Source organism: Lepisosteus platostomus, chromosome 5 (assembly GCF_059453375.1).
Source record: "Lepisosteus platostomus isolate fLepPlt1 chromosome 5, fLepPlt1.hap1, whole genome shotgun sequence".
NCBI classification, from domain to species: domain Eukaryota; kingdom Metazoa; phylum Chordata; class Actinopteri; order Semionotiformes; family Lepisosteidae; genus Lepisosteus; species Lepisosteus platostomus.
Genome location: NC_142615.1, coordinates 20,565,632 through 20,580,468, shown reverse-complemented (window position 1 = coordinate 20,580,468; position 14,837 = coordinate 20,565,632). Strand labels below are relative to the sequence as shown.

General features: G+C 50.6%; 2 protein-coding genes across 2 annotated transcripts; both read left to right on the top strand.

Moving 5' to 3' along the window:
* Positions 1 to 4,516: 4,516 nt before the first annotated feature.
* On the top strand, positions 4,517 to 9,338 carry LOC148664674 (uncharacterized). The gene is made up of 7 exons (XM_088631557.1): positions 4,517 to 4,618; positions 5,400 to 5,439; positions 6,162 to 6,355; positions 6,798 to 6,947; positions 7,269 to 7,662; positions 8,264 to 8,472; positions 9,121 to 9,338. Exons 2-7 carry the CDS (start codon positions 5,424 to 5,426, stop codon positions 9,307 to 9,309), a joined length of 1,152 nt encoding a protein of 383 aa, XP_088487683.1. The 5' UTR covers positions 4,517 to 4,618; positions 5,400 to 5,423; the 3' UTR covers positions 9,310 to 9,338.
* LOC148664673 (uncharacterized) lies at positions 9,312 to 12,398 on the top strand (the record flags this gene model as incomplete). Its single annotated transcript, XM_088630916.1, has 4 exons — positions 9,312 to 9,364; positions 9,907 to 10,295; positions 10,907 to 11,115; positions 11,758 to 12,398. Coding segments are annotated over 4 exons (840 nt in total), but the record flags the coding sequence as incomplete, so codon positions are not given.
* Positions 12,399 to 14,837: the final 2,439 nt, after the last annotated feature.

Sequence of the window (14,837 nt, the reverse complement as noted above, 5' to 3'; positions counted from 1 at the left end):
GTCAGGATTTCCAGCCATAGTGTCAACATCGGAATGATATCACCTATTTGATTCATGATGTCTGAAGCTTTCGACTGTAAGCTACAGAAAATAAACGCTTTGCTCAGGAGTGGGTGCAATAGTAAAAAAATAAAACACAAAACTCGCTCATGAGAATTGGGACCAATAAATAATCCAGTTACTTTTTTGTACAACATGAAAACATATTTCAAATTCATAGAAACATGCCAAAATGGAGGACAATTAAATACAAAACCTGTTCTAAAATCATGTTAAAAAAAAGACCCAATATTTGAATACAGGTCCTGACCAGTTGAAATTAATGACAGAAGCGACTAGGTTCACTCACTTACAGAGTGCCAGAGACTTGTGCAGACTTGAGCTTCGATTGTGGCAGGAAATGATTTACAGTTGTCGAAGAGGTCTGACAGAGCATGTTCCCAGTCTCTTACACTCCCATCCCCTCCAGCACTGTCCTCTGTTATACTTTCAAAATGTCTTTACTTCCGGCCCGGGGATGAAGTCAACCCAGCGGACGTCTGAAAAAGAGCAGAGAGACAGGAGCTCCTTGAAAGGGCATTTGGAACTCAGAGACTGAGACGCCACTTTACACAGAGGGTAGTGGGGGTGGGGAACAAGCTGCTCAGCCCTGTTGTTGAAGCCGATACCCCAGCTACTCTCCAGACACAGCTAGGTGAGCTCCTCCAGCCAGGACAGGAGGCTCTTCATTACACAGAGGGTGGTGGGGGTGGGGAACAAGCTGCTCAACCCTATCATTGAAGCCGATATCCAGCTGTGTCCTGAGAAAAGACCGGGTGAGGTCCTCCAGTTGTTTAACACTGCTTGATTGTTTAACATCAATAAAGTAAACAGACTGCCTAGCAGGACCAAGTGACTAACTATCCTGCAGAAACAGCAGAGGCGCTGTAGCTGTGAAAGAGCTTTTCCCGGTACTCAGGGTGCGACAGGGACCATTACAGAAGATCATTTGTGCCTTCTGCCATAAGACTTTACAACCCAACTACAGTATGTCTGGGCGGGGGCAGGGGCACTGACCTGTTGCAACACCATACCTGTACTCCTGAAACCTGATTCCTCTGTAACAACTGATGCTCTGTGTTACTGGCGCTCTGTCTACATCTGGTTTATAGTGCAATAGGTGGAAGTGGAATGGGCAATTCATTTATTATTCACAACTGTTCAATAGTTACCTACTCTTTGCAATGTGCTTGGGAGTTTGTAATATCTATACTGTCTATTACACCTTCCTTGTGTTCTGTACATTCATTTTTTTGCTTTGTGTGCCTTTTCTGTTTTGTTTGTAATTCTTTATTCCATTTAATTTAGTTATTGTATTGTATTACTGTATTACTGTATTACTACATCTGTACTGTGCTGTGTTGACTGTGCCTGGCTGCTGTAGCACCTGAATTTTACCGGATGAATAAAGTACCTATCCGTCTTCCTTCTGCCGGGAGAGTGGGGAAGGAGCCGGCTGCCTCACACTCCGATGGCCATGTCCTGGGAGAGGCTCAGCTGCTCCAGCTCTTGCAGGGCCCGGTCGTACTCCCTCCGCAGACTGATTGGAGGGGCGCAGGGCCAGGAAGCTGTAGGCGTCTTCGCAGTGAGAGAACTTCTCCCCCACACTGGAGCAGCAGGCACACAGCACCTAGAAGGACTGCTCTGTGTGTGTGTGTGTGTGTGTGTGTGTGTGTGTGTGTGTGTGTGTGTGTGTGTGTGTGTGTGTGTGTGTGTGTGTGTGTGTGTGTGTGTGTGCAGAGGGGGTGTCCTACACTGACAAACTGAAGGAACTGAGTCTCTTTAGTCTGAAGGGGGTGTCCCACTCTGACAGGCTGGAGGAACTGAGTCTCTTTAGTCTGAAGGGGGTGTCCCACACTGACAGTAAAATGTTTTGTTTCATGTTTTGTCAGTGACAGAGTACTCAGTACTCGTAAGCAAGGTACCCATTTCCTGAGGGATGAGTGTACAGTATGTTTGAATATCAGGATTTCCACAGCTGGAGTCAACTTCAGACTGATATCATCTACTACATTCATGATGTCTGGAGGTTTGGATTACAAGTCCTACAGAAGTCCTACAGAAGATAAGTCCTTTTACCTTTCAGGAGTGGGCTCAATAATAAAAATAAATAAATAAATCATAAAAACTCTGCTTTACAAGAATCTGGAACACAATAAAAATCAAGTTAGTTTTTTTTGGCATAATTTTAAATTAATACTAACGTGGCAAAATACCAAACCGGAGGACAGTAAAAAAACAAAAACCTGTTCTCAATACGGAGACGGCTGGGCTCACACACTCACAGAACGCCAGAGGACATGAGCAGGAGGGGTGTATCCACCTCAGTAGCCACAGTAAGATGATCTGGAGTGATCTGAAGCTATTGAAGGGGCATGCCAGAACACGCCTTTGGCCTCCAACACTCCCACCCCCTCCAGCAGTGGCCTGTTAGCAGGATGCTCTTAGCATGCCTTCCTTTGAGGCCCCGAGGCGACGTCAACCCAGCGGATGTCTGAAAAAGATAAGAGAAACAGGAGCTCTGTGAAAGGGCAAATGGAACTGAGAAACAGAGACACTGCTTTACACTGAGGGGGGTGGGGGTGGGGAACAGCTATGCTGCTGGGAGCCGGTAACCCCGGCTTCTCTCAGGACACAGCTTGATGAGCTCCTCAGATCAATTAACTCCTAAATACTGAAAAGGCCAGATCTTCTAAGCTTTATTAGGATCATATTGTTGTGTTTAACAAAGTGCAGATATGAAAATACACACCATAAACGATCATCGAAGTCCTAGCCACTGTTATACTTGACGATATTCCAGTAGATCAGCTGGCATTGTAGAAACCAAGAGATTCGAGCCTGAAGTGTCCGTTCGTCCAGCCAAGCTTTATAGTAGGCATACAAGGAACCACAATAAGGACTATAGTAGTTGTAGTAGCTCAGAGGGGACATGCCTCTACACAGCTTATAAATACACGTTTCTCTACACCCTCCCCCTCCTGTCTTCGAGGTAGCTTTCTCAGGACACTCCCAGGACTCGGAAAGCACTTAAAACATTCCTTTCTTGTCAGGAGTTTAGTGTAAACATTCCCCATTTGGGAATTTGGGACAGGAAGTGAGAAGCATCTGTGCTCAAGCCAGCGTGAAGGTTAGAGCTTAGCATGCGAATGCAGCAGGAGTTCACAGCTCCTGCCACTATCTGGGTACAGGGTTACACACTGATTCTGCTCACAGACTCCATCAGCACGTATGGTGCTGAATCCTGGAAAAGAGTGAAAGTCTGATTGAATTTATATTATAGGCTCGGTTCAATTGAGGTCTGCGGATCATTGTTTCCTGCTCCATTAAATTCGTCTTTATCTCAACAAAATGTCATCCAAATAGCCTCAGGCCATCGGGGAACTTCTTAAAATCACATTTGGGTATGTTAACAGTCAGCATTTGCGAGTGCAGAAGTCAATCTAAAAAATAAGGATTCAGTTTGTCTGGCTGGCGTCCAGTTTCAGTTTTTCCCCAGTATCATACTGCTCATGGTGAAGCACAACCCGGGGCTGGGGTATAAACTGCACGAAAGTGGGTTTAAAACTGGACAGCAGGCGCTTCTTTACACAAAGGGTGGTAGGGGGTGTGGCCAGCGGCCATCTCACCCTGCAGTGCCCAGCTGGCAGTCCCCCCCCCACTGGAGCTCAGGAGGTGTGAGCCTGGCCAGTACCTGGAGGGGAGACTCCTGGGAAAGCTGAGGCTGCTGCTGGGAGAGGTGTGAGGGGGGACAGTAGGGGGCGCTCACCCTGCGGTCTGTGTGGGTCCTGAAGCCCCAGTATAGTGATGGGGACACTGGACTGTCCTTCTGATGAGACGTAAAACCGAGGTCCTGACTCTCTGTGGTCATTAACAATCCCACGGTGTTTCTGGGAAAGAGTAGGGGTGTTACCCCAGTGTCCTGGCCCAATTCCCCCCCTGGTCTTTACCCATCATGGCCTCCTAATAACCCCCCTCTGAACTAGCTTCATCCCTCTGCTCTCCTCCCCACTGAGAGCTGCTGTGTGCTGAGCGGACTGGAGCATCATCCAGGTGGGGCTGCAGGGGATCCCCGTGACCTGGGAAGAGCTGGAGAGTGGAGAGTCCAGGAAAGCGCTATAGAAGTGTAAGGAGTTATTAATTATTATTAACAGGCTGCCCAACCTGTTGTTGAAGCCTCTCTCGGGACACAGCTGGATGAGCTCCTCGGAACAATTAATTCCTCACCATCAAACAGGGGGCGGAGGGGTCCCACGGGCTGAACGGGCCCCTGGTGGATGCAGGTGTGTTCACACGCAAGCGAAAGGCGGGACGTGCCCCGAGAGACACAGCCGGGTTGGACAGCGGACGGTTGAGGAAAGCCGGCGCCTGTTCTTATCTTGACTGGCCTGGAAAACTGCCACCTCTTCAAAAATCACCCGTTTCAGCAGGAAAGGCTGCGTGTCGCGCGGGGTGAGAGGTTCGAGGGGAGGGGGTAGGCGGGGCCGCGCGCAAACAGGTCTGTATCACCAACCTGCCCCACCTCCTCCTCCTCTCGCACGCTTTTATTCCTTTCACGCGCGTTTCCAGCAGCTCCTCGGTGCGTATTTGAGCTCGGTCCTCTTCTGCGTGGCCGCTGCAACGCGCGTGGCTTTCTTTCGGGTTCCCCTGTCTCGCGTGAAGAGCACTAGAACTGTCATTCAGTAAGAATTTGCAACTTCACTCCGATCCCCAGCAAACGCGGTAGAGGCAGCAGCTATAAAATAAGATGAGATTACTTTAACTAGCCCTATACAGTGTCTTTTCACAGACCCCAGCTTGCTCTCCGTGAGATACACAGACAGGGAGCTGGGGGTCAGAGCGCAGGGTCGGCCATTTATACAGCACCTCTGGAACAGCTGGGGTGAAGGGCTACCACTGCCGGCCGCGGGATTGGAACCGGCAGACCCTGAGGCACAGAGTCACCGCTCCGCGCTCCGCCCCTTTGTATATAAGGAATTAATTCATTAGATACAGCGAGGCACCGGCAGAAACACACCAGCGACCCTCTACTCGCCAGCGAAGAAGCAAACACGCACGCTGGAGCTGCCCCTATAATAAAGGACCCTGGAAAAAGTACCCAAAAGGGGGGTACAGGTCATATTATTCAACCCCCTCACACCTATATAGCGCCTTTCCGGACTCTCCAGCTCTCTCCGGGTCACGGGGATCCCCTTCACCCCCCACCAGTGTGGAGCCCCGCCTGGGTGACGCTTAGGGTGACAGAGATTCAGGGAAAGGAAGAGCAGATACTGACCACAGATTTTTTAAAAAGACGAGGGAGGGAGAAACCAAGCTATTTAAAAAAAAAACATTTTGATCTCCGTCTCTCTCTTTTCCAGAAGTAAAGAAGATCAGCAACAAAAATGGCGGAGAACAAAGGTAGGTGTGTTGGTACCTCCGAGGTCGAAAAAAGGATCACCGACTGCATGCCATGTGCGTGACAAGTCGGCTTAAAGATCAGACGCTGTTAAACAAAGGAACTTCTCATCCCGTTATCTTATAAGGACGGAAGACTGAGAAAATCAAAGATGACGTTCTTGAGCAGCGTCAAGTGAGATCTAATTTACAAAATCGAAAATGAATGCCCCCCAAAACAGCCACGGGTGGTTATATTATCCTCGGGAATCTCTTCCTTATGTCCAAATGGCTTCAACTGTGGGAACGCGTAGACCTGATGGAAGTCTGATAGGACTTGGGGCGCCCTCTGGCGGAAAAGGGCCGAATTATCAGCCTTCAACAATGAGGCGTCCTCAAACAACTAGTAAAAAAAGTTACTCGTTACTACTAAAAGACCCGCTTATTAGATCTCGGTTACCACCATTTCCTCATCGATGTTCTAGAAAATTAATTTTTATTTTTGGATTTAAGTGGAAACAGCGCTGTGGTTCCCCCTTCGGGAATGGCGCAAACTCCCAGCTCTTTCCTCCCTGTTGCTGGGACGAGCTTTTCCTGCAGCGGCCGAGGCAGCTGCATTTGAATGCTCTCCTCCCCTCCCGTCTTATCCGTCTGCCGTCTGGCTGTTTTCGGCGGCCCGCAGCGGATTTTAACGTGGCCTCCTGTCCGGTTTCTCTCTCTCTCTCTCCGCCTGCGTGCGGCCGCAGTCCAGGCCGGTTTCCACGCGGTGCAGTCGGTGATCCAGCTCCAGGAGCTGGTCTCCGTGGTGCAGAAGGCGGCTGTGCTGTTCAAGGTGTCCTACTTCAGCCTCTGCCAGTACCCGGATCTGGAGACCAAAGTCCACCAGCGGGGGACGGAGTCGCGCAAGCTGTGCATCTCTACGGCGGCTACGTTTTTACAGGTAGGCAACGCGCCCTTTAAATATCATTATTGCTGGCCCATCAGCACTAATAGTGATGCTCGTGTAGTGGACCACTGCCTGGAAGTGTATTTCAAACTGATGGGGGGGGGGAGGCAGCACGTCTGTACACAAAGGATGGGGGTGTGGAACAAGCTGCCCAGTCCATGTGGTTGAAGCCGATGCCCTGGCTCCTCTCCAGACACAGCTGGGTGAGCTCCTCCAGTCAGGACAGGAGGCTCTTCTGTACACAGAGGGGTGCGGGGGTGGGGAACAAGCTGCCCAGCCCTGTGGTTGAAGCCGATACCCTGGCTTCTCTCCAGACACAGCTGGGTGAGCTCCTCCAGTCAGGACAGGAGGCTCTTCTGTACATAGAGGGTGGTGGGGGTGGGGAACAAGTAACTTTACCTTTCTCTCTCATTTCCGGTTCTTCCCCCCCCCGAAGTGCGCCAATGTGGGGACCGACATCATGAAACGGGTGTTCCCAGCAATTCGGCAGGCGGTGAGGGACCAGCAAATGCAGTCGGCCCGGGTCAGCCTGGAGCTGTCCAAGACCCTGATCCAGAAGATGTGCTCCGACATGAGATATCATGAGATATCTGTCATGAGAACATAAGAAGGGCCAAGTCCTCTTTTTCATTTCGAACCGGTCTAGCCTGTTTTAATGGTTAATGGATCCGAGGCTGCAATGGTGTGAAAGTAGCCAGTTTTCAACCACAGAGCTGGGCAGGTTGTTCCACACCCCCACCACACTTTGTGCAAAGAGGTGTTTTCTGTTCTCCGCTTTCAAACGCTTTCAGATAGTTTTACACTCCCTTCAGACTAAAGAGACTCAGTTCCTCCAGTCTGACGGTGTGGGACACACCCTTCAGACTAAAGAGACTCAGTTCCTCCTGCCTGTTCTCTCTCTCTCGACCGCAGGTACGAGAGCCTGAACGGCAGCGTGGCCGGCACCTGCAGCGATGTGAAGGCGGTCCGCGAGAGCGAGCAGCAGGAGAGGGAGAAGAAGACGCAGGAGGCGGAGGCGCTGCGGGCGCAGGCCCACGCCCTGAAGGACCGGCTGGCCCGCCTGAACGAGGAAAAGGCCCAGGTGGGCCGGCAGATCCAGGACAAGCTGGCGGAGAAGAGGCAGCGCCAGGGCGGCTGCTGGGCCTACAGCGACAAGAGCAACAACGCCCGCCTGAGCGCCCTGGAGGGCGAGCTGCGCCACCTCTACGGGCAGGACAACTGCCTCACCCGGGAGATCTGGGACAATGCCGCCGAGCTCAACCGCATGCAGGCCGTCTACTCCCAGGTGCTGGTGGAAATAGGTAAGCGTGCCGATTGAGGGGGGTGTCCATGCCTGGTCCTGGACTGGTGTCCTGTCCAGGGTGTGTGTGTGTCTGTGTGTGTGTCCTGTGATGGACTGGTGTCCTGTCCAGCGTGTGTGTGTGTGTGTGTGTGTGTGTGTCCTGTGATGGACTGGCGTCCTGTCCAGGGTGTGTGTGTGTGTCCTGTGATGGACTGGTGTCCTGTCCAGTGTGTGTGAATGTGTCCTGTGATGGACTGGCGTCCTGTCCAGGGTGTGTGAGTGTGTCCTGTGATGGACTGGCGTCCTGTCCAGGGTGTGTGAGTGTGTGTGTGTCCTGTGATGGACTGACGTCCTGTCCAGGGTGTGTATGTGTGTGTGTGTGTGTCCTGTGATGGACTGGTGTCCTGTCCAGGGTGCGTGAGTGTGTGTGTGTCCTGTGATAGACTGCCGTCCTGTCCAGGGTGTGTGTGTGTGTGTGTGTGTGTGTCCTGTGATGTACTGCTGTCCTGTCCAGGGTGTGTGTGTGTGTCCTGTGATGGACTGCTGTCCTGTCCAGGGTGAACCCTGCCTTGTGCCTGTTGCTTGCTGCCCACCCTTCTCCCTCTCTCCCTCTCCCTCAGGGAAGCTCGGGAAGCCCAAGCAGCTGCAGGAGGTGCAGCGCTGCCTGTCCCGCGTCCAGCAGATCCTGCTGAGGCTGCACAACTTCTGCGACACGGCTCGGGTGGCCATCGCCAGCCTGGGGCAGAAGACCGAGGCGGGAGAGAGCTTCCTGGATTACATCCAGGACTTCAAGGAGGAGTACCTGAAGAGCCTGGATGAGGCGGAGCAGGTGGGTGGAGGGGCAGATCGGTGGTCTGATTTTCTCTCCCGAATTTCAGTGGGAGCCTCCGTCAGTCAGACGGGTAGCTCTCTACAGTAGCTGGAAATAAGGAAACTACGATATTTTAGGACAGTCATTCATTTTAGAGTTAATAACTGCCATTTTTCTCCACACATCTACACACTGTGCACAAATGCACACTACACACATTCTGACTACAATGGCACCGTACACACCAACACAATGCATACACTCAACTGATCTGACACAATCGCACTCTACACCCTACTATACTGTATACATACTACACACGCACAAACATTCGTACTATATCCATCAACACAACGCATACACACTACACACGCACACACATTCATACTGTACACATAATCGCAATGCATACACACACTGTACACACAACTGATCTGTATTCACAATACACACAACGACACACTACACATGCATGCACATTCGTACTACATACATCAATGCATACACACTTTACACACCACTGATCTGTATATACAATACACACAACCACACTCTACACCCAACTATACTGTATACACACTACACATTTGTACTGTGTACATCAATGCAACACATACACACAATTGATCTGCCGCACGCACACGCACACGCACACGCACACTGCAGTCCTTCCAGGTGCTGTGTGCCTGCTGCTCCAGTGTGGGGGAGAAGTTCTCTCACTGCGAAGACGCCTACAGCTTCCTGGCCCTGCGCCCCTCCAGTCTGTCTGCGGAGCAGCTGCAGAGGGAGTACGACCGGGCCCTGCAAGAGCTGGAGCAGCTGAGCCTCTCCCAGGACATGGCCATCGGAGTCTGAGGCAGGAGGACGAGGACCGGGAAGAGCTCTCCGACGTGCAGAACGTCGTGGAAAAGTATGCATCTTTATTTTCTCTGGGGAATTCCAGCTGCGTCTGCTGGGTCTGTTGATGCTCTCTTGGGGAAGGGGGTTAAATATCATTCTCATCATTTTAATCGGAGTTCAGTCAGCCTCAAGATGGAAGGGTTGAACTGAACAGCTGAGCAAATGGATAAAGGCTATTGAACGATACGTCAAGTCTCACGTTGTTCCCCCCCCAAGGCACTCGTTTTTCTCTGTCATGAGAACATAAGAAGGGCCAAGTCCTCTTTTTCATTTCGAACCGGTCTAGCCTGTTTTAATGGTTAATGGATCCGAGGCTGCAATGGTGTGAAAGTAGCCAGTTTTCAACCACAGAGCTGGGCAGGTTGTTCCACACCCCCACCACACTTTGTGCAAAGAGGTGTTTTCTGTTCTCCGCTTTCAAACGCTTTCAGATAGTTTTACACTCCCTTCAGACTAAAGAGACTCAGTTCCTCCAGTCTGACGGTGTGGGACACACCCTTCAGACTAAAGAGACTCAGTTCCTCCTGCCTGTTCTCTCTCTCTCGACCGCAGGTACGAGAGCCTGAACGGCAGCGTGGCCGGCACCTGCAGCGATGTGAAGGCGGTCCGCGAGAGCGAGCAGCAGGAGAGGGAGAAGAAGACGCAGGAGGCGGAGGCGCTGCGGGCGCAGGCCCACGCCCTGAAGGACCGGCTGGCCCGCCTGAACGAGGAAAAGGCCCAGGTGGGCCGGCAGATCCAGGACAAGCTGGCGGAGAAGAGGCAGCGCCAGGGCGGCTGCTGGGCCTACAGCGACAAGAGCAACAACGCCCGCCTGAGCGCCCTGGAGGGCGAGCTGCGCCACCTCTACGGGCAGGACAACTGCCTCACCCGGGAGATCTGGGACAATGCCGCCAAGCTCAACCGCATGCAGGCCGTCTACTCCCAGGTGCTGGTGGAAATAGGTAAGCGTGCCGATTGAGGGGGGTGTCCATGCCTGGTCCTGGACTGGTGTCCTGTCCAGGGTGTGTGTGTGTCTGTGTGTGTGTCCTGTGATGGACTGGTGTCCTGTCCAGCGTGTGTGTGTGTGTGTGTGTGTGTGTGTGTGTCCTGTGATGGACTGGCGTCCTGTCCAGGGTGTGTGTGTGTGTCCTGTGATGGACTGGTGTCCTGTCCAGTGTGTGTGAATGTGTCCTGTGATGGACTGGCGTCCTGTCCAGGGTGTGTGAGTGTGTCCTGTGATGGACTGGCGTCCTGTCCAGGGTGTGTGAGTGTGTGTGTGTCCTGTGATGGACTGACGTCCTGTCCAGGGTGTGTATGTGTGTGTGTGTGTGTCCTGTGATGGACTGGTGTCCTGTCCAGGGTGCGTGAGTGTGTGTGTGTCCTGTGATAGACTGCCGTCCTGTCCAGGGTGTGTGTGTGTGTGTGTGTGTGTGTGTCCTGTGATGTACTGCTGTCCTGTCCAGGGTGTGTGTGTGTGTGTGTCCTGTGATGGACTGCTGTCCTGTCCAGGGTGAACCCTGCCTTGTGCCTGTTGCTTGCTGCCCACCCTTCTCCCTCTCTACCTCTCCCTCAGGGAAGCTCGGGAAGCCCAAGCAGCTGCAGGAGGTGCAGCGCTGCCTGTCCCGCGTCCAGCAGATCCTGCTGAGGCTGCACAACTTCTGCGACACGGCTCGGGTGGCCATCGCCAGCCTGGGGCAGAAGACCGAGGCGGGAGAGAGCTTCCTGGATTACATCCAGGACTTCAAGGAGGAGTACCTGAAGAGCCTGGATGAGGCGGAGCAGGTGGGTGGAGGGGCAGATCGGTGGTCTGATTTTCTCTCCCGAATTTCAGTGGGAGCCTCCGTCAGTCAGACGGGTAGCTCTCTACAGTAGCTGGAAATAAGGAAACTACGATATTTTAGGACAGTCATTCATTTTAGAGTTAATAACTGCCATTTTTCTCCACACATCTACACACTGTGCACAAATGCACACTACACACATTCTGACTACAATGGCACCGTACACACCAACACAATGCATACACTCAACTGATCTGACACAATCGCACTCTACACCCTACTATACTGTATACATACTACACACGCACAAACATTCGTACTATATCCATCAACACAACGCATACACACTACACACGCACACACATTCATACTGTACACATAATCGCAATGCATACACACACTGTACACACAACTGATCTGTATTCACAATACACACAACGACACACTACACATGCATGCACATTCGTACTACATACATCAATGCATACACACTTTACACACCACTGATCTGTATACACAATACACACAACCACACTCTACACCCAACTATACTGTATACACACTACACATTTGTACTGTGTACATCAATGCAACACATACACACAATTGATCTGCCGCACGCACACGCACACGCACACTGCAGTCCTTCCAGGTGCTGTGTGCCTGCTGCTCCAGTGTGGGGGAGAAGTTCTCTCACTGCGAAGACGCCTACAGCTTCCTGGCCCTGCGCCCCTCCAGTCTGTCTGCGGAGCAGCTGCAGAGGGAGTACGACCGGGCCCTGCAAGAGCTGGAGCAGCTGAGCCTCTCCCAGGACATGGCCATCGGAGTCTGAGGCAGGAGGACGAGGACCGGGAAGAGCTCTCTCAGTTCCTCTGCGCTTCCTGCATTATAATAGGGTCCCTGCTTGGCCATCTATCTAGTTTCTTGATGATGTCATGTGGTGATTTATGATGTCATGGAGGATGGGAATCGCTTTTCCCTGCTCCTGGGGTTCTGGTGAGGGGTTATCATGCAGACTAGGATCAAGGCTAGGGTGTTGCTAATCTACAGCGCGGGGGGTTTGGTTATGTCCATGTTTCTAGTGTGACTGCAGAAAATTTCAAATGCACCTTTTTGACGATGTTCATTAATGGAATTTGGACAGCTTAAGTGAGGGGGGTGACTGTCACATAGCTCCACAATGTCATACTTGGGATCCCCCACACACGGTGTAATTCATGTGCCTGATCCCCATCTGTATGGCATGAAATAATGGAACTGCACAATAAAATGGTCTCGATGGGAGCAGTCTGATTCCTTTGCCGTCTGTGATACAAGCTGCCCAGCCCTGTAGTTTAAGCCAATACCCTGGCTTCTCTCCAGACACAGCTGGGTGAGCTCCTCCACTCAGGACAGGAAGCTCTTCTGTACACAGAGGGTGGTGGGGGTGGGGAACAAGCTGCCCGGCCGTGTTGTTGAAGCTTATTCCTTCGCTTCTCTCCAGACACAGCTGGGTGAGCTTCTCCAGGACAGGAGGGTCTTCTGTACACAGAGTGGGGCAGGGGTGTGGAACAAGCCGCACATCCCTGTGGTGGAAGCCGAGACCCTGGCTTCTCTCCAGACACAGCTGGGTGAGCTCCTCCAGTCAGGACAGGAGGCTCCTCTGTACATAAAGGGTGGTGGGGGTGGGGTACAAACGTACCCTTCCATTTGACTAAACAACCTTTTCTCCATATCCCTGCTTTACCCTGAGAGCCAAGAGAGTGGAGTCCCATCCAAATAACAAAAGACAACACATCTATTCAACTGACACTCAGAGGTGACCGAACACATTTCAGGTTTACACCCCAGTTAAACGTGCCTTTCCTTCATTTCAGATCGCTCTGCTCCCCATGATCTCTGAAAACCCACTCTCACACACCACGCCCTCACATCGCACATGGCTCTACATTCACCAGCTGTAATACAGCTACGAACAAAGACAGACATTGAAGTTCGCCATTACTAAATGACATTCGTATTAGTTCATGCATGTATTAATGTTCACTGGAAAGCAGTTTCAGTTAAATATTAAAATGTTCCCAGCGACAGCTGCATAACAGACTCATGACAGTAGTGACCGTATTATGTCCACCCTATCTGGGGATGTTCTAATGTGACTCCAGCTGCTTAAACCACATGAAGAGGTGATGTCAGTTCGTCCCCCTACTTCAGTAACCACTAGAGGGCAGCAGCTCTTGCTCTGAGTTCGCTGAAAGAGAGACAGAAGACACAGGCACAAGAACGGAGCCTGGAGAGATGTTCAGGCCCCCCAGGGAGACCCGACTGTGTAAGAGCCTGGGACCTGTGAAAAGAGTCTTTTATATTTCTATTTAAGTGATTTTTTTAATATTTATTTTTGGCTTGTCTTGGACTGCTGTAACACATCAATTTCCCTTCAGGATCAATAAAGTCCTATATATCTTCTGCTCTGTTTTGTACCTTACAGAATGATGAGTTAAAAGCTAAGTCAGCCATTTACAGAGCAACACCCACACTAACACAGATGATTTTTTTTAATTCCCACAACAGATAACAGTATATTCAAACAAAGCAACAGCAATATAATAAACCTGACAGGAGCTACTTTAACACCTCACGCTCTTTCACACTTCAATTCTCTCAACAGGTGGGCAAAAAAAATTTCCAGCAAAGAGATAAGACTTTTATTGTCCCCTGAGGCAATTTTTTTATGGACAACCAGCGCTCCTGTACATTTAAATAGCATGCAAAATAAGAAAGAGAGAAGAAAAGGAAATCATTGCACATTACACTATTGTAACACAACAGGGGTTCAGGTCGGCCCCCCACTGTCAGGGGCTCAAACCTGGGACTCCCACATCGCTCAGCAGGGACCCAGCCCGGTGAGCCAAAGAGAAAATGGCATGTAACGTTTATAACACATCACAGAACATATTGCACCCAAGTGGGTTGTAAGAGTCAAAATTGTTTATCCTTGACATTTTTGTGTTGACAGCTGTAATGCATAGTGGAACAAAGGAATGTTTGTATCCGTTTCACTTACATTTGGGAGCCCTGAAACGTTTGCCAAAAGGAAGAAGTTGGTATTCAGGGTTGATGATGTGGGAAGGATCTGATATCATTTTTCCTGCCTGTCTGATTAGGGATTTTTCAAAGATGGCCTGCAGGGAGGGCTGCTGTTTCACTCCCTTGACCTTGAAAGCTGTCTGGATGAGGCGGGTCATTTGCCATTAAAATGAACTGATAGATGACCGAACCACACTGAAATACCATATCTGATAATGCTCCCGATTACAGCTCCAGAGACAGATAAAGTGGGTGACCGCAGCTACTGTCTGCAACACAGTGTGGTGTGAATGATACAGGGTGTAAAGACCTTTTTCAGATGAGCTGCGATCAAATGATCGGAACACATAGGAGACGAAACTGGAAATTAGATCATCTAACAACCCAGCAAACAGGGCTGAATGGATAAGAAAACCCATAATTAATGAAGAAATATAAGGTAACCATATGAGGAATCACAGGAGAAAATATATGAAATAATTTAAAAAACAAGAGTATAATAGTGGAGCTGATCTATGATATGCAAACAGACAAAAGGAAAAAATATTATTGTAAATGGAAAGAAAAAATATTCTAAGCAAGAAATTATTCTGCAGACTTCATGCTGTCAACACTAAAGGCAATTCAAGTTAAACAGGGGGCTAATTTCAGCGGCCA